Source organism: Alternaria atra (genome assembly GCF_907166805.1).
Source record: "Alternaria atra isolate CS162 genome assembly, contig: 21, whole genome shotgun sequence".
Taxonomy (NCBI): domain Eukaryota; kingdom Fungi; phylum Ascomycota; class Dothideomycetes; order Pleosporales; family Pleosporaceae; genus Alternaria; species Alternaria atra.
In genome coordinates, this window is record NW_025091319.1 from 6,949,592 (window position 1) to 6,976,511 (window position 26,920).

At 46.6% G+C, this 26,920-nt stretch overlaps 5 protein-coding genes across 5 annotated transcripts; 3 read left to right on the forward strand and 2 right to left on the reverse strand.

Moving 5' to 3' along the window:
• Positions 1 to 463: 463 nt before the first annotated feature.
• On the forward strand, positions 464 to 1,728 carry ALTATR162_LOCUS2761 (uncharacterized protein; the record flags this gene model as incomplete). Its single annotated transcript, XM_043310367.1, has 5 exons — positions 464 to 792; positions 850 to 1,143; positions 1,199 to 1,419; positions 1,473 to 1,543; positions 1,591 to 1,728. 5 exons carry the CDS (start codon positions 464 to 466, stop codon positions 1,726 to 1,728), a joined length of 1,053 nt encoding a protein of 350 aa, XP_043166302.1.
• Positions 1,729 to 10,731: 9,003 nt separating this feature from the next.
• Positions 10,732 to 11,750, reverse strand: ALTATR162_LOCUS2762 (uncharacterized protein; the record flags this gene model as incomplete). Its single annotated transcript, XM_043310368.1, has 2 exons — positions 10,732 to 11,547; positions 11,598 to 11,750. The coding sequence occupies 2 exons, from the start codon at positions 11,748 to 11,750 to the stop codon at positions 10,732 to 10,734; spliced, it is 969 nt and encodes a 322-aa protein (XP_043166303.1).
• A 633-nt stretch (positions 11,751 to 12,383) lies between these two features.
• ALTATR162_LOCUS2763 (uncharacterized protein) lies at positions 12,384 to 14,118 on the forward strand (the record flags this gene model as incomplete). The annotated part of the gene is made up of 3 exons (XM_043310369.1): positions 12,384 to 12,943; positions 12,999 to 13,456; positions 13,505 to 14,118. The coding sequence occupies 3 exons, from the start codon at positions 12,384 to 12,386 to the stop codon at positions 14,116 to 14,118; spliced, it is 1,632 nt and encodes a 543-aa protein (XP_043166304.1).
• A 5,994-nt stretch (positions 14,119 to 20,112) lies between these two features.
• ALTATR162_LOCUS2764 (uncharacterized protein) lies at positions 20,113 to 22,730 on the reverse strand (the record flags this gene model as incomplete). The annotated part of the gene is made up of 7 exons (XM_043310370.1): positions 20,113 to 20,310; positions 20,353 to 21,192; positions 21,430 to 21,576; positions 21,972 to 22,023; positions 22,076 to 22,178; positions 22,230 to 22,533; positions 22,581 to 22,730. 7 exons carry the CDS (start codon positions 22,728 to 22,730, stop codon positions 20,113 to 20,115), a joined length of 1,794 nt encoding a protein of 597 aa, XP_043166305.1.
• Positions 22,731 to 25,130: 2,400 nt separating this feature from the next.
• Positions 25,131 to 26,153, forward strand: ALTATR162_LOCUS2765 (uncharacterized protein; the record flags this gene model as incomplete). Its single annotated transcript, XM_043310371.1, has 3 exons — positions 25,131 to 25,505; positions 25,574 to 25,877; positions 25,942 to 26,153. 3 exons carry the CDS (start codon positions 25,131 to 25,133, stop codon positions 26,151 to 26,153), a joined length of 891 nt encoding a protein of 296 aa, XP_043166306.1.
• Positions 26,154 to 26,920: the final 767 nt, after the last annotated feature.

A 26,920-nucleotide genomic window follows, 5' to 3' on the forward strand; every position in this document is an offset into this window, starting at 1 on the left:
CTGATTTCAAGGTACATCTGTTCTCCAATTCACAGTCAACTTATAAATAATGCTGCTGTCGAGAAATCGTTCCTTACTTTTCAGCTACATCATCTTTCTAGTGCGGTTCAAAACTATCACAAATGTCCAATCTATCTTGCCCCGGCGATAGCAATGATTGCGGCTCCCGTCTCCACATTGAAGATCCTACGTGCTCGGCCGTTATCAGCCCAGTAAATCTCGAAAGCGACCCAGAAGTAGGTCGACACCTCACTTCGACAAGCTGCGTAGTCGACAAGGAAGCACAAGAAGCACCACATGCTCAACACCCCATCGACAAAAGGGATGCTGGCATTCGGAGAATTATCCGAAACTTTACACCCTCGTACGTACCAGTCCCCCAATTCCATGTGATTGAAATTGACAAGATTCGCATCAACACAGGTGGTTCATCATTACTATGAGTACGGGAGCACTATCGATCATGTTGCATCAGATACCCTACCATGCCCGCTGGCTCACCATCATTTCTGAGATCTTCTTCGTTTTCAACATCATCTTATTTCTTCTGTTCGCTCTGATCTCAGCTCTGCGCTACACTATGTATCCCCAGTTGTTCCCAGCTGTGCTTCGGCATCCCCATCAAAGCTTGTTCCTTGCGACGTTTCCGGTTGGGCTTGCGACGCTGATCAACATGATTGTGCTCGTATGTGTACCCGCATGGGGTCAAGGCATGGCTATTTTCGCTTGGGTATTGTGGTGGATCGATAGTGTTCTAGCGGTCATCACCTGTTTTCACCTGACTTGGGTAATGTAAGGACTATGTCCTATGGCGTGGCTTTTGCAAGGTTTGGCTGACAATAAACACAGAATGACGAACCGACGGCACGACCTTGTGGAGATGACAGCGTTATACCTCATACCTATCGTTGCCATCGTTATTGCGGCAACATCCGGGGCGCTGGTGGCAGGAGCCTTGAAGAACCATACGTATCAATTATGGACACTGATAATCAGCTACATCTTTTGGGGAATTGGGACCCCTTTGTCTTGGATCATCCTGACCGTGTATTTCCTTCGCATGACAGTACACGAGCCACTTCAGCGCGAAGTGATTGTTTCGTTGTTACTTCCGGTTGGACCCCTAGGCCTATCAGGTTTCTCGTATGTTGATGACATATTTAGTTCCTATTCTTGGTAACTTCTTACACAGCTACAGGATAATAGCGCTCGGAAAGGTTGCTAGACATCTCTTTCCATTGACCGGCACCATTCCTTCTGACACTAATGCCGGAGATGTTTTCTATCTTGTTAGCTTGATGGTTGGCATCCTGCTCTGGGGTTTTGCGCTGGTTTGGTTTGTTGTCGCTATAATCATGATAGCCACTGCATATCCTTTCCCCTTTAACATGGGGTGGTGGGGCTTTATATTTCCCGTCGGTAAGTCCAAGTAATCGTCCTTATGTGTTTCAGTGTGCTCACAGCGGTGACAGGAGTCTTTACACTTTTGACCATTTCGATTGGCGAAGAATTTGAGTTTAGATTCTTCAACATTCTTTCATGTGTAAGTTGTGATTTTGTACATTATACATCTCCAGCTAACATAGTTAGGTCTTGACAAGCACATGCGTCGCGATGTGGCTTGTCATCGCAGCAAGAACGGTGAAACGTGCCGCTAGTGGCAAGATGTTTTTTGCACCATGTTTAGGCACGGATCTGTTCTTGAAAAAGGCTGAAGGAAGGGAATAGACCTACTTCTAAGCGACTCCCCTAAATTCTACTAGACTCTTGTTGTTTAGGTGCGAGCGATAAGACGCGATAAGAAGAGAGTGGAACTAAGGAGGGGTTGCCAAACAAGATCTGTCTGTACAACACTAAGTACCTTTTACCCCGTGAATTCGTTGAGTAGCGTACACGTAACATTCATAGTTCTAAGCTGTCTACTAATTCCGCGCAGTTATATCATCCTCCTCCGCACGTTAAGCACAGAGGTAGAGTCTTCTAAGAATGCGTTGGTGAGCTTAGTCAGCTAGCCGCATATATAGCGCTTAACCTAAAGAGAGCAACTTAACTAGAGGTCGCGCAGGCCGCGGCCCGTTTTGAGTCTCTTAACGGATGTCACCGTACCCTTCTACCGCCGATGCAACTAAGTTACCTCAGTCTTGCAGATCCACTTACTATAAGGTGGCACACAAAGCTGTCTCTCTTGCAGTTACATGTGCTTTTCTTAGGCTTTTTAATTAAGCCTTATCAGGATTGTCTACTTAATCTAGGGAAGTTCCGCTTAAGCTATTGTCAGATAGCATGTGTTGCTGTCAGATGGAAGGCGATCCAGCAGGCAATTTAGCATTAGTGTCGATTGCAGCCATGTTGCCTAACCCGCCTCGATCCTACTTCGGCCTTATTTGTGCGAGAGCATATACATCATAATAGCATCACCTTCTAGAGAGGGGACTTAATTAATAGAGAACAACAATTAATTCTATGCAACATCTCATCTTATTTGACAGCTATACACTAACTAACTTAGAAGATTTAGACGCACTAAAAGATATCGAAGAGCAATGCGTCTTAGCGGCACGACAATAAGCTTAGGTAGCATCGCTGCTACAGATTAGCAATCTAATCCAATCACATTGTTAGGTTTCTGTGTACGTAGACTCTAATAGGCAGACTTGTCAACAATCAATCTAGATCAATCTCATCAATCAAGCTGTGACAATTTGTACTGCAAGTCAAGCCAATCCAGCATATCGTAAAATAGCAGTCAATTAAGCTTGAAATTGCTAGATTAATTAATTAGATTAATAGGATTAATAGGATTTAGCCCGTACGTAAGGCTTTTGGGTTTTCTGTAGGAGCGATATGTAAGGGGCTACGCTTAGGGAGCTATCGCACAGGTATACTAGAGTTGTATTCGATAGAGAAGAGAACTACAGGTAGCTAGGGTTCTGAAGGTCGTTCAGGGGGCGGCGGCTCAGGATAACCTTCCGCCGGGCTCGCTTGCACAGAATCCAGGTGCTTAGGGGGGGCACCCGGAATCTGTAGACAGTGCGCCTCGCGCACGTAACCAAGATATTATCGAGGACTTACTAACTGGGCTCCAGCCTATTACATTACCCCCCTCCTCCCCTCCTTTTTAGGGGGTATCTCGTCGAAACCCTTCTAGTAGGCGTCCTTCTTCGTCTCGGTATTCTCTCGTATATTCTTCCCATCAATCTAGGGCTTCTGTATTCTCTAGGATTTCTACTAGTTCGAGGGTCGTCTGTTGGTATCCTTTCTACTTAACGTCGAAGTACAGTTTCTATCTACGTCTACGGCGTTGTAGTTGCTCTTCTAAGATCTCTTCTACTACCTACTCGTCCTTACTATCTGTAAGGGGCTACGCCTAAGTACTACAAGAGGCTACGCCGAGGAACTTCCCGCTTATCTATCTTTGTATTAGTGTACAGAGGATAAATACCGTACGAGGAGGACGCTACTCTTCTTTTCCTTATCCTTCTTCTTCTGTACATAGGAGCAAATGCATACTCGTTAGCAGGCCTCTTTCCGCCTATAACAGCAACACCGCACCTAACCGTGCGACATCTTACTACAAAGGCGCAAACTACTAGACCTTCTACGGCCTAGTACGCCTTCGCTTCGCTTCTCTCTCTAGGCTATATAAGTACGCGTACGCTCTGCCTCTTCTAGGCTCTGCGTCTGCTATTTTCTCTACTCTAAATACAAGCTTCTACTTAACTAGTTCGCTCTTCTGCGCGTAAAGTCTGCCTTACAGATAGTGTAGGTAGAGGTATATTGCCTTGTTGTAAGAGGCTGAAGCCTTGGTTAGTAGTACTTGGCCTGTGGCCTTCGTTATAGCTAGTTAGGATAGGCTGCAACCCTCGGAGCGTTGTCGGGGCTTCATCGGCGCTCCACGGACCCTTAGAAGTTTCTTGAACCTAGCACTACGTGATACATAGACCTAGCACAAGCGTAGTGTAGCTTCTCTATCGAATTTATTACTGTTATACCTTGCACTTATAGTCAACCTATCGCACCCTTACAATTGAATTCGATCCTTCTGTAGCATCCGCTACGTCGAACTAGCCTCTTTGGAGTAACCTCTATAGCAGTAACGACCGAAGCCCCCTAGAGCTACATCTAGACAGACGCCTTTTAGAGCGATATATTGAAGATACTGAGTGATCAAAGAACCGATCTCAGTTAAGCCGTTTCGAACCTACTAAGGGTTAACGAAGAGCACTTACAACTAGCTGCAGTGCTACACAGCTTAGTACACGTACAAGCACCTAGAAATATAGAACGGTCTACCGAGGATCGTTGGATAAGCCTGCTATCGTCGCGGACATTAGGCAGCACTAGAAACTAAGAAAGGTCTACCGAAGACCGTTAGATAAGTCCACTACTCAAGGCGTAGCCTAAGAAATCGACCTACCTACACTAGCACAATAGCAGCAGCGGATGCCTCTGCAGTAGGGCTGGCAGTACAGATAACGCAACTGTACTACGACGGTGTAAGCAATAAGGAGATACGAGGATCTCTCTAGAACCTATGTAGGGCCTAAGGGATAGATAAGCCTGCAGTCTAGGAAAGAGTACAGGAAGCTTTCTATATCTAGAGTACGATAAGAACTGCGCTGCAGAGGGCTGGTTTAAGCAATGTCTCTACTCCCTAGAGTAATAAGGATTTAGCGCCTATAGAGACAGGAGACCTACATCTTCTAGCTACTACAGCTACAACTACAACTATAAACCTAAACGAACAGCCGCTGGCATAGCTAGCTACCCTTCTAGCTACGATACAACCCGCAAACACTATTAATACTGCCGCAAAGCGCCGCTAACAGCCTGACCCAGACATGTTTAATAGTACAAGGAAGCAATACTAGGTCTTCTACTAGCAGCTAACAGCTAAGGTAAAAAATAACAAGAATAATTTTGAGAACGATAAGATAGCATGTAATTACGCCTTTGCGAGACTTAAGGGAACAGCTGCTACTCTAACCCTACTATACATAAGCTAGATGAGAATATCTAGCAAATGGGATTTTAACTAACTTCTTAAGTTCTTTAACTAGATGTTTAGAGATCTACATAAGGAGGAGAGAGCTTGTAATAAGCTTTAGTCTATGTCGCAAGGGAACAAGAACATCCGTAGCTACGTGATGGACTTCTAGGAGCAGTTACTGCTTTCTAACAGCAGCTTGGACGAGAATACAAAGATAATAATCTTTAGAAAAGGCCTCGCTTACAAGCTCTAGGACAAGCTTGTAGGCCTAAAGAGCAAGAATCTAGAGGAGCTACAGAGTAGGGCAATCGAGATCGCTGACTAGCTGTATCAGATAGACTTGCATACTAAGGGAACTAAGAACTGCTGTTAGGAAGACAGATCCCTAAACAAAGAACACGGGAATAAGCACCGTTCTCCTTCCCTAATACTAGAGGATAGAATAGAAGGTATAGAATACACAGGGAGATCCGGGAGGCCCCGCCGACTCAGCAGCTCTAAGTATAACCAATTACGCCGTAAAGGACGCTGCTTTAACTGTAAACGTAGAGGACATGTGTCTGCTACTTGTGCAGAGGATAAAGGTTTATCTAAGAAGAAGGGAAAGAACAAAAAGACAGCTGTGCTAAAGGCCTCTAGCTCTAAGACTATAGAGTAAAGGAAGAGCAGGAAAGCCTAGAAGGAGGAACTAAGTAGTGACGAGGAATTAAGTAGTGCAGATACCCTAGAAGAAGACAGCGACTCGGGAAAAGACTAGCTCTTGCCCAAAGTCACCGGCAAGAGCTGCATGTAAGTTAGTACAATTTAGTAAAAGAGTAGGCGTCCTTTAAGAAGGACATGAGCGGTAATAGGATTACTGTCGAGACACTAGTTAACTAGCATACCTTTGCTTTAACCTTAATTAACACTAGAAATCTCTTATACTCTCTTATAAGCCCCTGCCTTGTTAAACGTGCTAGTTTATAGTGCCTACCTATCTCCCCCTGCGTGTTAGAAGGAGTTACTAAAGAGCCTAGGACTATTAGAAGAGTCGCTAGGCTTACTATCAACATTTAAGGCTACAAGGACACTATATAGGGATACGTTGCGCCTTTACACCTAGGGTATAATCTTATACTTAGACGCCTGTGGATGAACAAGAGACAAGTTACTATTGCTCTATCGAAGAAGTCTATCTATATCCATTCATTACACTAGAGGATCCGCCTTATTAGCACAGAGGACTGCCCTATCCTAAAGGACCTACGGCTAAAGCGCATTAGTGCAACAGCTTATTACACGTATATCCGGCGCTCGAAGAACGACAAGACAGTACAGATATTCGCAGCCTCTCTTTAAGACATTAAGAAAGCGTTAGCCCTAAAGAAGAAAGTTAATGTTATATCCCTTCTTCCTAAAGCACACTAGCACATAGCCTAGATCTTTAACCCTAAAACAGCTGCAAAGATACCTCCTCTGCGCGGACTAGAGATTAATCATTAGATTAAACTAGAGAAGGATAAGAATGGCAAGGAGAAGGAGCTACTCTAGGGCCCCTTATACAACATGAGCAGAGGAGAGCTCCTAGTCTTACGCAAGGAATTAATATCTCTCCTTGACAAGGGATAGATTAGAGCAAGCAGCTCCCTAGCTGCCTCTCTAGTGTTATTTGCAAAGAAGCTAAGAGGAGGGCTACGCTTCTGCGTAGACTATAGAGCTCTTAACGCAATTACTAAGAAGGACCGATACCTGTTACCCCTAATCTAGGAGACCTTTAACAACATCGCTAAAGCAAAATAGTTTACAAAGATTAATGTATTAGCTGCTTTTTACAGGATAAGGATTAACGCGGGAGACGAATAGAAGACAGCCTTCCGCACCTGATTTGGATTGTACGAGTAGCTAGTCACCCCTTTTAGTATGGCAAACGCACCTAGCACCTTTTAGCGGTATATTAACTAGACGCTTCGTAAGTACATTAACGACTTCTGCTTAGCCTACCTAGATAATGTCTTGATCTACACTAACAGTACCCTAAAGGAGCACTAGCAAAATACAAACAAGGTCCTTAAGGCTATAGGCAAAGCTAGTTTACCTTTAGATATTAAGAAATGCGAGTTCGACGTTAAATGTACAAAGTACCTTAGGTTTGTAATTAAAGCTAGCAAAGGACTAAAAATAGATCCTAACAAGGTTAAGGCTATTAAGGAATAGGAACCCCTAGTGAACGTAAAGGGAGTGCGTAGCTTTCTAGGATTTGCGAACTTCTACTAACGTTTTATTAAGAACTACTTAGAGATAGCAGCTCTACTTACAAGGTTAACTAGAGATGTTACCTTCTGATAGAGAGAAGCAGAGCAACAGGCGTTTAACAAGCTAAAAGAGATCTTTATTACCAAACTAGTACTCGCTTAATAGGACCTAAATCAAGAGACTATCTTAGAGACCAACTCGTCTGGTTACGTAGTTGCTAGAGTACTATCTTAGTACGATAACCAAGGGCTGCTACGACTAGTCGCCTACTACTCAAAAAAGATAACTAGCGCTTAGAGCAATTACGAAATCCACGATAAAGAATTGCTTGCAGTAATCTGCTGCATAGCTAAATAGGACGGAATGCTAAGGTCTTTAAAGAAGTTCACGGTAATTACTGACTACAAGAACTTAGAGTACTTTAGGAAGCCTTAGCAGCTCAGCGAACGCTAAATAAGATAGGCCTAGTTTCTCGGAAAGTTCCCAAACATAGAGATCGCCTACCGGCCTAGAGCTGACAATGTTAGAGCTAATGCTCTTTTAAGAAGACATTAGGATATGCCAGCTAATAGTTTAGATGCACAGATCTCTCGACGTTTCCTACAGGTCTTTAAACCCGCTACTGCTACGATAGACAAAGACCTAGCTAACAACGAAGCACTAAAGATCTTTTGGTGTAGTGTTGAGAGACTAACAGTTTTCTCCTACCTAGTGTCTGCACTCTTAACCCTACTAGCTTAACACAGGTTAGAGCAACTATAGGAGGAAGCTAGGGAAAAAGATTAGGTGTACTAAGCGGCCTAGAAAGCGGTTAGGGACGGTGAACGCAAGTTTCTAACAGCTTTAGACCTCAAGCTATTAATCTTAGAGTGTCGCTTAGACGACTCTAGTAACCTATTATATCAAGATCAAAAATAGGTACTAGACAGTGAACCTCTAAGGACTAGCATTATACACAAAATGCACTCTTTAAGGGCCTTAGGACACCTAGGAAGAAACCTTACATACTAAGCTGTTGCACAGGAGTATTTCTAGCCTTTATTAAGCAACTTAGTTCGCTAGTATGTACGGAACTGTTCTGTTTGCGGACGAGTGAAGCCTTAGAGAGATGGCCTCTAAGGGCTACTACGGCCTTTACTAATTCCTGAACGCATCTAGAAGGAAGTCTCTATAGACTTTATAACTAGCTTGCCTGAAAGTGAGGGCTGTACTAACCTAATAGTGGTAACAGACTGCCTTAGTAAGGACGTAGTACTTATGGGCTTAGCAGACATTACGACAGAGAGTGTAGCTAAGGCGTACATAAATCACGTCGTTGCATACCACTAGCTACCAGACTACATTACTTTAGACTAAGGCTTACAGTTTATAAGCTACATGTAGGCTAGGCTTTGTGAACTAATGAGTATTGAGCGAAGACTATCGTTAGGATACTACCTAGAGACCGATGGATCTACGGAGAGAATGAACGCGACAGTACAAGCCTACCTCCGCGCTTTCTGCGACTAGAATTAGAACAATTAGAAATCCAACCTAGGAATAGCTAAAATCGCAATTACAGCAAGGGAAGCGCGGTCTACAAGGATGTCACCATTCTTTATGCAGCACAGATACGAAGTAGACCCTGTTTAGATTGCTATTAAGTACGGCCTAGAAAACAAGCCTAAGGGAAAGAGAGTGCAAGACGAGCATGAAAAGGCTAAGAACATCGTAGAAAGATTAAGGCAGAGCATTTAGCTAGCTCAAGCGATTATGGGAGAGGCACAACAGGACCAAGAACTGCAGGCTAACAAGAGACGGAAACAAGCTCCCTAATTGCGAGTTGGTGACAAAGTATAGTTAAAGCTAGGCGATCACTTTAAGACTAAGAGGCCAAGCAGAAAACTTGACTAGAAGAACTTAAAGTATACGGTACTTAAGATTGTAGGACTAAGCGCAGTCAAGCTAAACACTCCTAGACGAGTTTATCTAGTATTCAACGTCAACATGCTAAGGCTCGCTTTATCAGACCCGTTACCTAGTCAGCCACAAGATAATAACGAGCTAGAGCCTATTGAGGTGGATGGAGAAGAGATGTATCTGGTAGAGGAGATCCTGGAGGAGAGAGGCTAGGGGCACAGAAAGCAGTACCTAGTAAAATGGGAAGGCTATCCTGATCTAACTTGGGAACTAGCCGTAAATCTAAAAGAGACTAATGCTGTAAGGCAGACTTCACGCGCAGAAGAGCGAACTGGTTAAGTAGAAGCTTGTATTCGGAGTAGAGAAAATAGCAGACGCAGAGCCTAGAAGAGGCAGAGCGTACGCGTACTTATATAGCCTAGAGAGAGAAGCGAAGCGAAGGCGTACTAGATCGTAGAAGGTCTAGTAGTTTAGGCCTTCGAAGGTCTAGTAGTTTGCGCCTTCGTAGTAAGACGTAGCCTTTTACTCTTTAGCTCTAAACCTCGTAGTAAGTAGTAGCTGAGGAGAGGCTATGTCCTTACAAATGCTCTCAAAGATTAGAAACACGCTGCACAGGAGGGATCTAAGCCTAAGAAGGGGGGTACTGTAAGAGGCTGAAGCCTTGGTTAGTAGTACTTGGCCTGTGGCCTTCGTTATAGCTAGTTGGGATAGGCTGCAACCCTCGGAGCGTTGTCGGGGCTTCATCGGCGCTCCACGGACCCTTAGAAGTTTCTCGAACCTAGCACTACGTGATACATAGACCCAGCACAAGCGTAGTGTAGCTTCTCTATCGAATTCATTACTGTTATACCTTGCACTTATGGTCAACCCATCGCACCCTTACACTTGTAAGACTAGAGACGAACCGCTGTTAAGCCACAACAACGGTAAGGTAGGCTAATATACTGCGATTGCTTAGCATAACGGCCTGAACGGGCCCGGATTGGCCTAGGGCCTAACAATTACTAAAATAGACAAGTAGGAAGTTCCTCGGCGTAGCCTCTTGCAGTACTTAGGCGTAGCCCCTTACATCACCAACCTTACCCTAACCTCTAACACGAAACCCTAACGCAATTAACTACGCATGTGTTACGATGTTCTAATACTACAGGTTCTAGCTACAGGCAGGCAAGCCACTAGGGACCCTTCGGGCCACCGTCGGCCCTCACCAGCCACGATCACGTAACGTAGGTATATATCATCCCTCTAGGAGTCTTGATAGCTCCTTAAGGATTCATCTCAATACAAGCCTATACCAATATCTTAGTGCCTGCCCAAATACTCCTTACAGCATGCTACTAGGCTATAAGTTGATTAGAGTATACAACTTAATGTGCTAATTAACATACTCAAATCCTAGACGAATTAAGTTACAGGAACCTAACTGGACTAGCCACTTAAAGTTTACTAGAGTCAGCACTATGTAATAAGATCTACGCACGCAAAATGAACATTAAAGCACGCCCAAAACTAGAGGGAGCCCTAACTGCAGTTGCAGCCCTAGAATAGGGTACGATCATCGCTAAACCAGACCGCTCTACCTATAGTTTCCCTACTATAACAACAAGTGTCTAAGGAAGACCTTGTCTTTCGCTTGTTTTCTCGTTCAGGCCCCATGCTTGGCTACTATTATCGTGTACCGTCACTCTTCTCATGTCTCTGCGATACTTGTATGCGTACTCGCCTCCTATTGCTCGGTGCATAGTGCAAGTATTGTCCCACATAACCAGGTCGCCAACGTTGTGCCATTCTACAACAACTCTGTACTCCTCTTTCGTAGCATGTTTGAATAACATGTCGAATAAATCCTGGCTCTTCTCCTGCTCCAAACCCTCGATGTGGTGGATATGCATAGCCAGATACAAGTTCGTACGTCCAGATGCCTCATGACGCTGCACAAGTTTATGACGACCCATAGGATGATTAGCAGGTTCGATACCCGCAAAATGCTCGGGCGCAGCCAGCTTCTTCGAGTGCAGAATCGAATGGCAAGCGACATAATCTTTAGCCAACAACTCACTCTTTACATCACGAGGAAGGTCATCCCATGCCGCCCTTGTATCGCAGAATTCTGTCGCACCACCTGTGCCAGGGGGAGGCAGCTTATGAGCCAGTAGCAGGGAGTAGCCTGCTCGGCGCGGATTAAAGCTACTGTCAACGTGGAAGTAGCTGTTGCCTTTGTTTGCCTGGGCGCGTGGGCTGGTCGGAGAGACAAGGGTATTGTCCGCTTCGATGTTGCCGACATCGAAGAGTTCGTCGTAAGCAAGGCGATTCTTACGGCCGGCCTTGTTGTAGGGCTTCACATCGTCTAGTTCGCCGAATTTGCGGCCCAAAGCGATGTGGGTTGAGTCGGTCAGATTTGTCTGGCGGACGACGACCACACCGTACTGCACAGATAGTGAGTAAGAAGTCATGAATGTATCTCCGGGACGCTTACCTTCGTCAAAACGTCCTGGAGAAGGTGGAAAGTCTCATTGGAGGCACCATCTGTGAGGTCAAGCCCTCGAATCTCAACACCGAAGCCATTCTTAAGCTCTCGAATCTGAGGGGTCGGAGCAGAAATGGTCGTTTCGGTAGTCTTGGTTGACATGCTGGTTGCTGATCAGCTTGGTGTGCTGTCCGGTGTTAAGTGATCCTCTGTTCCAATTTTCAGGTCTTGCAGACCTTATATATGCGAACCTCTAGGTTCATCGGTACCAGTTGCTTAACTCCGACCATTGCCGATCGACTGCACCCACCGCATGTTTGATCCATAGCCGAAGATAGACCCGCTCACTATGTGGTGGTGTTCGCTTATGCACACAGTTCTCATATCGCAGGCGAGGTCCCATGGAATTGTTCATATAACCTTGATCGATCTCCAAAGCCAAGGGTTGTCTATAGTCGAACCAACGGTACTTTTGTGAGATGGGCATCAGCGCAACCTAATGTCTCCGTGCTTGTTGCAAGCATTCCCCTGATTTAACTAGCTGTCTTCAAACTATTGTGTCCTGGTAGTGTTTACAACTGATTCAAAGATATCAGAGCAGTGTTCAAAGGCTCGGCAACGGCGCACGTGCGGCGGTAACGGCGACAGAATCGCACTAGCTCCATGATGATGTAACCGACCATAGCCGAATGATGACGCAGCCAATCTCGTACCTTCATCCTTATTATCACTTTTGTCATCACGCTATCCATTACTAACAAGCAACAGATAACGGACAAGAATAAATGGACCATGATGACCACATCAACCGGCAAGCGATCCTTCCGTGCATGTCTGCGGTGCCGTCGCCGCAAGACAAAGTGCGACCTTGACGGCTCAGGTGACCGAAAGCAACCACCCTGCAGATCATGTCACCTCTCTGGCAATGATTGTGTCCTCGTGCAGTCGAGACGAGGCCAAAGACGGAATAAAGCTACGCCGAATGTTCGGGACAACGCACCAGACATCTCAGAACTGCTCGTGCACGAGAATGAGAGCGCTGCCACGAGTGTCGGACCATATTCGACACTTCTGAACGCTGACCTATCTACAATGTGTGCACAAAGCTTGCCAGGACCCTTTGGGTCAGGCAGAGAGACAGAAGTTGAATTGAGGAACCCATCTGACGCGCTCGAGATACTGGCACGTTCAGACGAGCGTTCACTGTTGGCTTCGACCCGTTCCTTAGCCGATGATACCGCTTCATTGGCGCCCAGCATCCAAGCGACTGGAAACAGATCGACTACGCTCGATGAGTTCGAATTGCTAACAATGGGGGCACTGCAAATGAGTGTAATCCTTGAGCTATTGCAGACGTCAGTAACTCTCAAGAATCTAGCCTATCATTTAAATCGACTGATGTTAAATTAGATATACGAAGATTTATCATCCTCACTGTCCCATAGTCCCATCATGGTTCCTCTCACCAACTGCTATAGAAAGGATTGGGAGGTCCGAGCACTTTCTCCTCACAGTGCTGCTGACTGTCGCGTCGCGAGATTCGACGCAGCATGTGCTCGTGCACCGATACTGTTGGGACCATGCTCAAAGACTGCTACTAGATGTAATTTTAGCCCGTTCCTCAACTCAAACACCCCGCACAGTCGAGGGCCTCTTACTCCTAGCGGAGTGGCTACCTCACACTGAATCCAAGCACAAGACTGAAGAAGCACTCGGAAGTCTTTTTACCGAAGACAGGCGTGCGTGGTCACTGGTAGGCCTTGCCATACGGCAGGGTTATATGCTTCGCTTAGACCGAGGAGCTTTCCGGAGATCTAGTAATAGTGCTACACAAGAGCAGAGCGAGCAGGAGCGGCTGGTTTGGCATTGTGAGTCACGCCATTTTCATACCCAGAAAGCTGCTGATAAGATCCCAGTTGTGTGTCTCGCTGACCGTCATATATCAGTCCGTGTGGGGCAGTCTTTCTGGTCTCGTGGGCCATCTCTATCTTCTCATTTTACTGCGGATGATTTTCCCAGTCTGAAGCCTAGATCTGGAAATCTACAAGATCACTCCACGATTCTGCAAGCCAACCTAGAGCTTGTACAGATTTTGTATAATGCTCATCTAATTTTGTACGGTTCCGCAGAACGGACTCAGGCTCTTATCAAGGACGGCGACTACGCTCGATATCTAGATGACTTTCTGAGCGCTGCAACGATGTGGCAAACTACATGGCGGCGACTGGACAATCCTTCAGTGGTACCGAACTCAGTCTTTATGACTTACGAGTACGTCTGTCTATATGTGAACGCATTTTCTTTCCAGGCAATTGTCGCGCGCTCAGTCAAGAATCCAAAGCCGCAACCCACGACACAGGGTATCGATGGAGCACCCTTGGAAGAACTTTTCCGTAGAAGCACCATTTCCTTACCTGATGGGCTTTACATCAACGGCGCGATCCGCGCAGCAACGAAGTTGCTCGAAAGGTTGACAAGTTTGGACCCGCACGGCGAATTCCGATACCTTCCATCGCGCTTCTTCCTGTAAGTCATCCAAGCTTGTTATATCGCCATACCTCCACTAAGCGAGACTGATAGATATGGAGTGTACGCAGCTGTATTTCTGCACAAAGTAGTAAACTTCAAAGTGATCAACGTTGAGACACAGCTAAACGCAATCAACGGCCTCATTTCAGGACTGATCTTAATTATGAAAGAGGCACCGGCAACTGAGACTCATGTCTGCCATACCTATAGTGGGATGTTGGATAGGCTTTGGCGCTGCCGCAACTCAATACAAAAATCGTCTCGGAGGCCGTTTACGGATACGGAAGTCGCTCTCGATGGTATCTCACATGGTCCGTTTGTGGATCAACCTTCCCCTACTCAGCGTCTGCATAATGGCGCACTTGAACATCAAACAACAGGGGGCGCCTTACCAGATGTTCGGGTTGCTCCATCAAACATCTCGCCGACTACTTGGCAAGACCCCTGGACAAGCCACAATATTCCTACATTACCGTCATTGGACGAGTTCACGATGGATCCTTTCTGGCCAGGAATTGCCGACTTCTCGCAGCTAATGGATCCATCGATCGGCGCTTGGCCTATTTGAAGAGACACTGGAAGCAGTGATCGGAATGGTCTGGTCTGACTTGGTCTTGGTCTGGTCTGGCGATTTTTTGAGACCATGGTCGGACCGGTCTAGATGATCGGACCGGTCCTATCCGAGAGGATGACCTTGGGGCATAGTGCCCCAAGCGAATTTGTATGGGAGCGATAAGCTGCGATAAGCGCTGGACGGTGGGTCTAAGAAATTTAAGACGGTAGGCCCAAGGTACTTAGGGTTAGCTATCTAGACTTGTATAGAATATCTAAAGAGGCCAATTTGGGCAGAAGTATTGCGCGATTTCAACACCGTTATCAGCTTGCTAATAGCTGCTCTAGGCGGGAAGATATCGGGGTGCAAAGGTTGGGGGGAGTTTTGGTGTTCCTCACGTGAGCGCAGGGCTGTTAGTAGAACAGGGGCCCTAGAGATGGGCGACCTTTTTAAATTTCAGGCGGCTTTCTTGAATAAGCTAGCTGACCGGGATGTTGATCACCCGGGGATGTTGATCACTCACAAATCTCAGCACTCCCACACAAAACACGTGTTTATTTTCTCAACGTAGCTACAATTGCTACTCTGTACACATAGACTGAAGCGTTTGAGCTGCTGTTTTAGCTGCTATATTTTCTGCAGCCTTTTCCTTAGCATTAACATCGCGCTGTGCCTTAAGAAGCTGTGACGCCTGTACGGCAACTATAATTGTCTCTACATTTGCAAAGCGTTGATTTAGGTTAACACGAACCTTCTTTCGTGGCTGTTAAGGCTTAAGAGCCTTAAGTTGACTATAGAGTCTTTTATTCTCTGTTTTAAGCTGTGCTGCGCGTATATTTGCTGTACTAAGTGCCTTGCCTGCTTTTTCAAGGAGCTGATGAGTCTTACGCCTAACACTCTCGTTCCTGTAAAGCTCTCTTCGAGCTATAAAAAGATCACGAGGACTGTGAGGGGTAGAGAAGTAGCTCTTAGTAGGTTGAGGCTGATTCTAACGTGGCGGCGTAACAGGCCTCTAGGTTACCTAAGATGAGTTGACTACCTAGTCAACATTAAATGGCCAGATACCCGCAGTAGCCCATCCTGCTCGTATAACTCTCTTAGTAATTGCTTGCCCTTGTGCGTAATAATAAGCTGTAATAAAACGCTCTTTTTTAACACGTGCTGCGTCGTTAAGGTGCGAGAGAGCCTAGATTTGTTGCCGATAGAATCTCTTTACGAGTAAAAATACTAAGAGGTCTAGAGGCTGTAGGATATAAGAAGAATAAGGAGGTAGAAACAGAAGATAGACTTTGTTCTGTTTGCAAGCCTATAGGAAATCTAGGCTAATGTAGCTGCTGTAGCTATCTAGGATTAGCATCCTCTAGCTACCGTCTAATAGAGCTGTCTTAGGCAGATATACACGCTGCAACCACTTAACTCCTATCTCATTCGATGTCCAGCTATTCTCTAAGGTTGTAAATAGCTATTTAGGAATTATCGTAGGAAACTAAGAGCTCTGTAGGTGCTTTCCTTTAAATATAACTGAACAGAGTAGTTTCTTGCCCGTAGCCGACACGCACTTAATTATTAATGCCTACTCGCGGTTCTCTAGGGACTGATAGTAAGCCTTCTTCTTCTGACTAGATGCGAGCACTCTAGTGTTAGCACATACACCTAAGGCCTTCCTAGTCTCATCTATATTCTATATATCCTCAGCCCTTATGCCTAGCCTCGTACGAGTCCTCTTAAAGAGCTCTAGGAACGCGCGTATCTGTGCTAGGTTTGCTCCCTTAGCTCGAGCTGCCTTAATCTTTGACCTACAATAGATGCGACGCGTAGGTTACGCTTGAGGAAGGCAGCTATCTAATGCTTGCCTACGGGTCTGTAGTCTCCATTTATCTAGAGGATTTGGTTCGCTATTTCTCGTGCGCGTGCATAGGAGGGAGGAAAAGCTCGTGCGTCTTCTTTGAGTATCTATTGTACGAGAAAGTCCTCCTGCTCTAGAGTTAACTGCTGCTAGTATACGTAGCTAGCTTAGTTGCTTTGTCTGCTGCGTATGCGCGTTGAGATTGTGGATTGCGGGATGTTGTACGCCTTTGCAGCTGCCCTCTGACTTAGGAAAACACTAGCATTAATATCGCTGATAGCTGCTCGTATAGCTACTTCACGGTCGCCTATTTTAGTTAAGTATGTAGAGAGATAACACGTGTTTCGTGTAGGAGTGCTGAGATTTGTGAGTGATTAACATCCCCGGGTGATTAGTGTCAGATAGCATGTGTTGCTGTCTGATGGAAGGCCATCCAGCAGGCAATTTAGCATCGGTGTCGATTGCAGCCATGTTGGCCGACCCGCCTCGATCCTACTTCGGCCTTATTTGTACGAGAGCATATACATCGTGATAGCACCACCTTCAGGCAGGGGGGAGAAAAAAAGAATCAACATCTATTAATTCTATGCATTATCTCATCTAATCTGACAATTAGCATCCCGGTCAGCTAGCTTATTTAGGCGCCTTTTTTGAATTTTAGGGAGCCTATCATTAATGGGCGATAGGATCGTTAGCAATAGCTAACAATCCTCTGAGAAACCCTAAGATACATGCTTAATTCGGGTTAACCCTTATCCCATTTGTGGGCTAATTAGCGAAGAGCTTGGTCCTATACTGCCTGCCTTAGCTCTAGGAAGCCCTGTGTGATAGAGGGGCCGTAACGGAACACGCAACAGATAGTAGGCCCGAGTACGCGTAGGAAGGACCGCGTCTTAGTCGTGTCTAGTATTGTAATGCACTAACCTCTTCTTAGACCTAACTTATGTTTTATGCAGGTATCGTCTTATGCTGTACTTGCATTTCCTGTTCCTTACCTTGCAATAGAAGTCTCTTAACTCGAATTAGAACTATTCTTACGCTTACAACTAAGCCGGCCGTGATAGGGCTGTTATCGTAAATTACCTTTGCGAATTCTACAGCGTTTTACACGGATGCGAATACAAGCCTAACGTTGTCGAGACCTGCTACTCTTCTCTTACCTGCGATTTACTAAATAGGAATATATTCGTACACTAAAGCGAGCAGGATGTCACGGGGTCGGCAGGCAGGGAAGGTAGGTGCACGTGATCAGTATATTCACTACGATATCGCTGATAGTACGGGGTCAGGCTAAGACAAGGACGTAGCTCAAGGAGCGTACGACAGGGCGCGTTCGCGCAGGAATTTCAGCGATCGCGCAGCTGCTCGCTTAGCAGCTTGGCGCGCTCTAATAGGCTATCTAGGTCAGCGCCGTGACACTAATGCCTAGGCAGGCCAAATACTCTTCTCCAAATCATAATAAGTTTGTCGATAACCTACAAATAGTCTATTCTATCGAAATGGGCTGGTTTATCCTTAATAAGTATTATATGCTTATTAATAAGACTCTAGTTGTCGCTGCTGCTCTCCTTCTCGATCCCTTAAAGCGGAAGTCCTATATTAAGCAAAACTAGCCTTTAGAATGGCATGAAAGGACTGTATATACTTCTTAGGCATTATAGGCTAGTAAATACAAGCTTCTTCCACTATCCTTAACATTAGATAACGTAGATACAGCTGTATTCCCGCCAAATGGCCCTAAACCACCTAAAAACGCGTTTGATCGAATAAAGCAGAAATTGAAGGTTGCGACCGCGAAGCGCGATGACGATGATCTTTTATCGTTTATTGAAGGCTGTCCTATTGATATAGAACCATTAACGCCTCTACAATGGTGGTCAGAACCAGCTCAACGTCAACGATATCCTCGTCGATATCCTCTCTATTCCTCCCTTATCTGCAGAGCCAGAAGTCACGTTCTCGGGCGCCCGTCGTACCCAGTCATTTGATAGGCTACGGCTATCCGCAAAGAACCTTAAGCGATTAGAATGTACGGGCAACTAGCTAAGGAATAAGCTTGTCAGTATTCAGGACATTCTCACAGTGCCTACAGCGATAAACGACGAGATGGAGACGGACACGGATACAGAGGAGGATGAGGATAAGTATAAGGATGAATCGGGTTTGGAGGACACAGATGGGAGATAAAGAACATCGACGAGGGATACGGATTAGAGACACAGATAAGACCCTTTATGTATTAAGGATGTCGCGTTTTCAATAGTAAAGCGATCACAATGTTATTCTCTCCCCCTCCCCCTCACTAGAACTAGTGCGATTACTAATCGGATAGAGCGTTCTACACACTCTACAGGGTAGAATAGAATCAGTGTCTATTCTACTCTACTCTATAATGCCCATGTATGCTTAGCCTTACGCTTATTGCACACTATTTTTTGGCAGTGTACTCACTAAACGACAACCGTCCTCACATACATTTGCGCAACGCCAGCAAGCTTGCCTTTTTGAAGGAAAACCTTTTCCAAGCTCTGTAGAGCCTCAGCCTTACTCGTACTACAGCATGTATGCAATGCACCTATTCCTAGCAACGTTACCCGTCACAGCTCGAGCCCATATGTCGCTGTAGTATCCGCCCCCTCTAGGTGGCAGTCTGGAAGCGAACCCTCTAACGACACAGGTAGACAGTAAGCTCAACTTCCCCATTAGATGCTGTAATTCTCACGGCGAGCCAACACTGCCTTCGCCAGGCGATTGTCGTAGTTATCTTGATCTTCTAGATACAGAAGAAGGCAGACCGCAAGTAACGTAGGAACCAGGCCAGGACGCATACTTCCAACTGTCTGATTACACGTATACCATCAGTGTTCCAGCATCAACTCATTATGGCGGAAGCTATCAGGTTAACTTACCCTTATTCACGCCCCCCCACCCTCTCTTCCATATTCCCCACACGCAAGCTCTCGAAACGGAAGGGAAACACTAAATAATACCTGATCAAAATCGTTTTCCAGTTTGTGCACATCCTTTAGTTTCAATGTACGGTCACATTTCAGAATGTTTACCGCATATGTACTCGCGCCACGCAGAGTGTCTATCCTATTCGATTATGACTTACGGACGAGCGCTACCATCAAAAGCAGTGTAAGGTTTTTCTGCAATTGAACGAATTATTATCAGCAAGGCAGCCATGAGCACGACACGTCAGCTCATTTTTAAGCCTGTGAAAGAGCCGACATTGCTGTAAGTGCTATCCTTAACGTCAAGAGTTAACAGGCATAAAGCGCCAATTCTACGCAACTCCGCAATCCCTACGCCAACACCCCGCACTATATGCCGCATTTGTGATGTTTATCAATTACTGACAGCTTCGATCATAGCAAACAGATCATTAACTTACAGCGTCTTGACCGCGCCGAGCCTATTAGCTCCTTACAGTGCTGAACGAAATTGGTTTCCGGTTCTTGCATATTGTCTGTTCTCAGCGCAAGGCTACAGTTTAGGACGCTTACTAGGAATGTGCTAACGTACAGATGAAGATTGTAATATATAGAACGTGATCTACCTAAAGATCTAGTACAGTATCCTGCCAACCGCCCTCACTGCACCGCACTGTTCTGCCTGCTACGGCCCGGCTGATGCGTCAGATCGAGCATGGCGCTCTCGCGCTTGAGTGTCGTCTCCTTGTCCTTGGGCCGGTACGGATACCCGGCCTTCTCGCGCGCGATGTCGTTGATCCAGCGACTGTTCGGCTCGATCTTCTTCGCGCCGTTGGCCAGCTCGTCGGCCAGGTACAGCTAGCTGAGCGCGTTGCCAACGGTGCTGACCTCGTCGCTGACGTGGTTAGCTGCGTAGTTGGCCATGGTGATGTACGATGCGTTGTCGGTGAAGAGGTGGTCGAGGTAGTTGGCCACCGCGTCGTGCTCGCCTACGTCCACGAGAAAGCCTGATCTGCCGTGCTCGATCTGAAGTGGGATGCCGCCGCGGCGCGTCGCGATGACGGGGACACCGTGGTGCAGGGCCTCGGAGACTTTGACTTCGAAGCCTTCGCGCGTCGAGAGCTGGAGCGCGACGTGGGCGTTGGCCATGAGCACGTTGAGGAGCTGGTCCACGGGGCCAATGCGCATGACGATTACGTCGTGTTTGATGTCGGCGTAGAGTTCATTGAGCTCCTTTTCTGTCTTATCGAAGATGACGGTTGCATCGGGGTCGTTGATGGCGCCGTGGCCGGCAATGACAAGTTGTGGGACCTCCTCGATGGGCTTGTCTTTCATATATTCTCGCCGAAGGATAGCGTACGAAGCAAGAACGTCCGCGATACCCTTGGCTGGATAGAAACAAGCGATCTGTATAATATATGGGCGTGCTGGGAATGCCAGGCGATTAGCACCCTTGTCGTGGCAGGCTATCTCAAACTCGTGCATGTAGTATTGTGCGTCCCAACTGTCCAGCTGCTTGTTCAGACCATCGAGCCAGTCTGTCGTGGCAGGAAGATAACCGACCTTCTCTGCCGTTACATTCTTAGGCACGAATTCGCGAACGGGGTGACTGATGAAAGCATCGCACTGCTTTACGTTGTTCCATACCCAGTTCCAAACTTCAGCGGTGGGCGTACCTTCCTGGTCTGCCAGGTCGGCGCGTACTTGGATGTGACTTCTGAAGAGGACAGGCAGACTTGCCTATTGTGATATCACTCTAGCACTTTAGCACAATTAGGCTGTCCCGCACTAGCTAGAGCCTGGCTGGTGGCTCAGCTGGTCCAATCAGTAGCCCCGGCTAAACTGCTTAGTAAACTAGCTTCAGCTGCTCGAGCTGGGAGCAGATTATCCTAGCCAATCAGCGAAGGGTACTATTGCGCTGATCTCGGCTGATATCACTTTTGCTATCCTGATATCACGATAGGCAAGTCTGAGGACAGGACGAGAAGGGTCTAGCTCTTTGGCAATCTTGACAAGAGAGGGCATCTGGGGATCGTCTACGATGATGACATCAGCACCGCCCTCCGCTCGAGGAGCGAGGGGACTGCCCTTGGCAATCCAGTAGCGTTCGGCATTCTGCCTGACCTATTCATCGAGGATGTCGATTGACTTTTGTTCGAGGCGAAGGCCGGTTTCATCCACACCCTAGAGGATGTTGTGGTTGTTCTTTGTAATACGGAAAACAGCAGGCTTAGGCTTTAGAACGTACCTGTGAAGTGTGAGCGATAATCAGATGTGCAGTGTAGAGTGACTTACCACTTGCAATTAACATCAATAAGTCGTAAAAAGCGGATCAGCGCATGCCTTATCAAGGCGACACCGCCGCCCTAAGGGGTGCTGTTGAAGAAGGCAATCTTCGTGCCGTGCTTCTTGAGCGAATCAGCGTAGACTATGGTCGCCGCGTAGGTGTTGGGATAGACACTATCTCGATAGCTTGGCTCGTCTGCAATCACAGTTGCGCCATCGCTGTCGACACTAACCTTATTGCGGTAGACGACCTCTAAGCGAGGTTGGTTAGCCCTGCCGAAGTACCTGCATGTGTTAGTGGAGGGCTATACAAGGCTATAGACATCTGAATGCTTACCCTAGAGCTTTCCTTACCACTGCATCTGCTTCTTTATCTACTATCATGTACTTGGGTGCATCTGGAGTACCGGTATTTTGACTGCCAGAACTAGGCTCCAGCACTAACGGCACAATATCCAACTTAAGCTACAAGCGGGTTGGTAACTGAGGACATGTCTTGGCGGCCTTTGTAGTTAGACCAGCGCCAACAAACTTGTAGAAATGCTTATCACGGTAGTGCTTGACTCTTCTGATGATTTCCTCGACATAGTTATCGGCACGCTCCTCAGCTGTTGCAGGGGTTGTTGTTCTAGAGTTAGCCTCAGAAGTTGCGGCTGAAGGCTCAGAGCTGCTACTTGATTCCGCACCTATGGAGACAGTTGCAAAGTCCATTAAATAGGTGCCGTCGTAGATAACAAACGCAATGTCAATTGAGCTGCCAAGTCCGTCGGCGACAGCGATACCAATGTACACGAGCTGTGAAGGTTAGTTTACTTGTTTGGAGCAATGGAACAGGAACCGACCTCGAGGCTCATCGAGCTAGACTTGTCTTGTGCGGAGAGCTTGGCCTTGACGGATGTCTTTGCCATAAAGGCATCGCGGGTCTTTTGGCGAACCATGGCTGGATGTGGAGGGAGAGATGTGTCGTCGAGAGTCCGAATGGTACTTGGCATGATCTATACGATCGGATTTAGTCTTGGTAAGCTAGCGGCCACCGAAGCTGGCCACCCACTGAAGCTGGCCACCCGCCCAGAACTCGGCCACCCATTAAAAATCAACGTAATTAATTCAACTTAGTTACAATTGCCACTCTGTACACATAGACTGAAGAGTTTGAGCTGTTGATTCAGCTGCTGCTCTCTCTGCAGCTGTTTCTACAGCTTTTTCTGCAGCGTTACTATTGTTTTGTAACTCTAAAACAGCAGACGCCTGCACTGCTACCATAATTGTTTCTATATCTGCAAAGCGTTGATTTGAATTTACATGAACTTTCTTTCGTGGCTGCTGAGGCTTAAGAGCCTCAAGTTGACTATGTAGTCTTTTGTTCTCTGCTTCTAGCTGTGCTGCGCGAGTATTTGCTACTGCAATAGCTTTGCCTGCTTTTTAAATAAGCTAGTGAGTCTTGCAGCTAACACTCTCGTTCCTGTGCAGCTCTCGCTAAGCTACAAAAAGACCACGAGGTCTACGGGGGGCAGATAGATAGCTCTCAGCAGGTTGAGCTTAATTCTAACGTAGTGGGCGTAACAGGCCTCTGAGCTACCTGTGAGGAGTTAACTACCCGCTTAATATTTAATAGACAGATGCCTGCAGTAGCCTATCCAGCTCGTACTACTCTCTTAGTAATCGCAGCCTCTCTAGCGTTATAGTAGGCTGTAATAAAGCGTTCTTTTTTAACAGGCGCTGCGTTATCTAGATGCGATAGTTCCTAGATCTGGTTTCGGTAGAATCTCTTCACTACTAAGAAAACTGAGAGATATAGTAGCTGCAATACATGAGATGAGTAAGCAGGTAGAAACAGAAGCTGAACTTTATTCTGCTTGCAGGTCTACAGGAATTCCAGATCAATGTGGCTGCCGTGGCCGTCCAGAATTAGCATCCTCCAACGATCGTCTAATAGAGCCGTCTTAGGCAGAAATATCCGTTGCAGCCATTCGAGGCCTATCGCATTTGATGTCCAGCCGTTCTCAGAGGTTGTGTAAAGCTAGTCGGGTATTATCGCAGGAAATCAAGTACTCTGTAGGTTCTTGCCCTTGAATATCACCCCGCAGCGCAGTTTCTTGCCTGTAGCCGACACGCATTCAATTATTGATGCCCACTCGCGATTCTCTAGCGACTGCTTGTAAGCCTTGCTCTTACGGCTATCTGCGAGGACTCTAGTGTTTGCACATACCACCATAGCCTTGCCAGTCTCGTCCATATTCCACATATCCTTAGTGCGTATACCTAGTCGTACGCGAGTCCTCTCAAAGAGCTCAAGAAACGCGCGTATCTGTTCCTGTGTTGCGCCCTCAGCCCGCGAGCCCTCTATCTTTCTACCAACAATAGATGCGACGCGTAGGTTGCGCTTAAGAAAGAAGGATATCTAACGCTTGCCCACAGGATTGTTGTCACTATTCATCCTTAGGATTCGATTCGCCATTTCTCGCGCGCGCGCGTAGGACAGAGGAAACGCGCGTGCGTCCTCTTCAAGGATCCATTGTACGAAAAATTCCTCTTGTTGTGGAGTCAATCGCTGCTGGTATTCGTGGCTAGATTGACGTGTCTGTGTACCACGTAGTCGGGCCGCAAGCGTGCTTCGAGGGATCTCGTACGCCTTTGCAGCAGCTCGTTGACTAGTAAAAACACCGGAAACAACGTCGCTGATAGCTGCTTGAATTGCTGCTTCACGGGGATCCATTTTGGTTGCGTGGTTGTGGAGAAATCACGAGCGTGGAGTGGGTGGCCGAGTCCTGGGCGGGTGGCCAGCTTCAGTGGGTGGCCAGCTTCGGTGGCCGCTAGCTTAGCTTCTTTTTGTGATTCCAGTCCCGACTGTCAAGATCTCAGCCATCAAACAAGCATGCCCCTAGTACCAATCACCGATCATCGTGTCATGACATCTGGACGCAGCCACCAACGTCAGGCGGGTGGTGGCTTCAGCCGTGTGCAACGGTATATGCTTGCTCCTCGGAACATTCGAACCCTATCACAATTTGTGCTGTCTTCACAAAAATACGTCTGCAGTCAGCCCATGTTTGACTTCGCCGTTCATGAACAGCGATCCCGACACTTAGTGGTTCGGACTATATGTGGACCCTTGACGCGCATCTTCCGTCACAGTCGTCATGCCTCCATCTCCATGCCGTTGGCTAAGACTAAGTCCTCCTCAACCTGATTGATTGACCGCTATGGCGCAACGGCGGCCGTTGGTTGCTTTTAGATCGTCTTTTAGAACGGGTTCCCCCAGGCAAAGTCTATTATCCATCTAGTAACTATATTTTTCCTCAATATCGTCGATACTCTGTCTTACACGTATTCCTATCCACACAACCACCTCTTTCATATTTACTTTCTCGCACACTACCTCCAAATTCACAATGCCGCGCATGTCCACCTACCGCGAGCCTAAGCATCCACCACGCCGCCGTTCCCGGAGCCAAAACGGCCATAACAGTCCTCTCCCACGCGATGAATCAGATTATGACGTACCTGCTCCTGAACCCAAGAAGCGTCTCAGTAGCCTTGAAGGGCACATGGTAGCAGCCAGCGGAGAGTTCGTTGGCACTTTCATGTTCCTCTTCTTTGCTTTTTCCGGTCAACTCATGATCACCAATCAAGCGAGTGACCGATCAATCCTAAACGGTGGGACGAGCAGTCAGCAGAGTATCTTTACAGCCTTAGTGTATGGGTTTAGTTTGTTGGTTAATGTCTGGGCTTTCTTTCGGATTAGTGGAGGGTTGTTTAATCCTGCGGTATGTACCTACCCAATACTCCCCTGGGAATACCTGTAGGAATGTCAAATAATACTAACATACCTTAGGTAACGATTGGTATGGTAGTTGCCGGTCAACTCCCCTTTATACGTTCTCTCTTTCTCGTTCCTGCTCAGCTGCTCGCATGCATGTGTGCTGGCGGACTCGTCGAATGCATGTTTCCCGGAGACATTGGTGTTGTCAACACTTCACTATCCGGCGGTACCACCATCGCCCAAGGTGTTTTCATCGAAATGTTCATGACTGCCGAACTCGTCTTTGTCGTTCTGATGCTAGCTGCCGAGAAGAGCAAGTCCACCTTCATAGCACCCATCGGAATTGGTCTGGCGCTTTTTGTCGCCATGATGGGCGGTATGTCATCCTGTCTTGCTCGAGAAGAGCTAATCTCCCAGTTCGTAAAGCTAACAATAAATAGGGGTCTACTTTACGGGCGGTTCACTTAACCCGGCACGCAGTTTCGGTCCTGCTGTCGCTTCACGGTCGTTTGTCGGCTACCACTGGATTTACTGGGTTGGCCCTATACTTGGTGCGCTCCTTGCTTCGGCATACTATCGCTTTGTCAAGCACTTCAACTACGAACAGGCGAACCCTGGCCAGGATTCTGCGGGTGGTCACTTCTCTGCATAAGGGTCCCGGGAAGCTTACAAAACACATAAATGCCAAATGTGCAATCTAACTCAGGCGGGTGGTAGGTCCTGCTAGATATCAGAGTTAAAAGGGTATTGGAATGAAACTAAGGAATTCAAACATACAGCGTGGAGTTATAGGAGTGTTTTGTGGATGTTAGATAGCCACCGCACTAGAGTTGCTAACAATCAATCACCATTTAAGAAAAGTCCACTACAACACGAACACTCAACGTTGGAACAAAGAGAATCAAACCTCGAGGGTATATACTTACAACGCTCTATTTTCATTTCCTGCAAGCAGAATATCCTAACTTTAGGTTGTTGTTGCGTTATAGTGCTCTAAAGGTTGAGTTGTAGCGGTTGCGAGGAGGGCGCTATGCCGTTTTCAATTTCAACGACAAAACTAAGCCTAATCTAAATTTCGACGACAAGACTAGGCCTAATTTAGATTTTAACGACAGTTCTCTCTTAGCTTGTTATAGTGTAACTATAACAGTCCTGCTATTTGGCGATCTGGATGTAGTTAGAGGCCGTACGGGCCGATTAGCCCCTTAAACTAAATACACCTACTAATTATTCTACTACAGTCTTGTATCCCCTTCTGCCTGTTGCTGCTATTTTCTGCTATTACTATTCTGCTGTTACTGTTACCTCTGTTCTAGTTACAGTAAATAGCAGTTACTACTTACTCTTACTACTACTGCCCTTTAACGCTTGTATTAGTTTATAGTGTAGTAGAGTGTTTTAGTAGTTCTCTATCAGAAC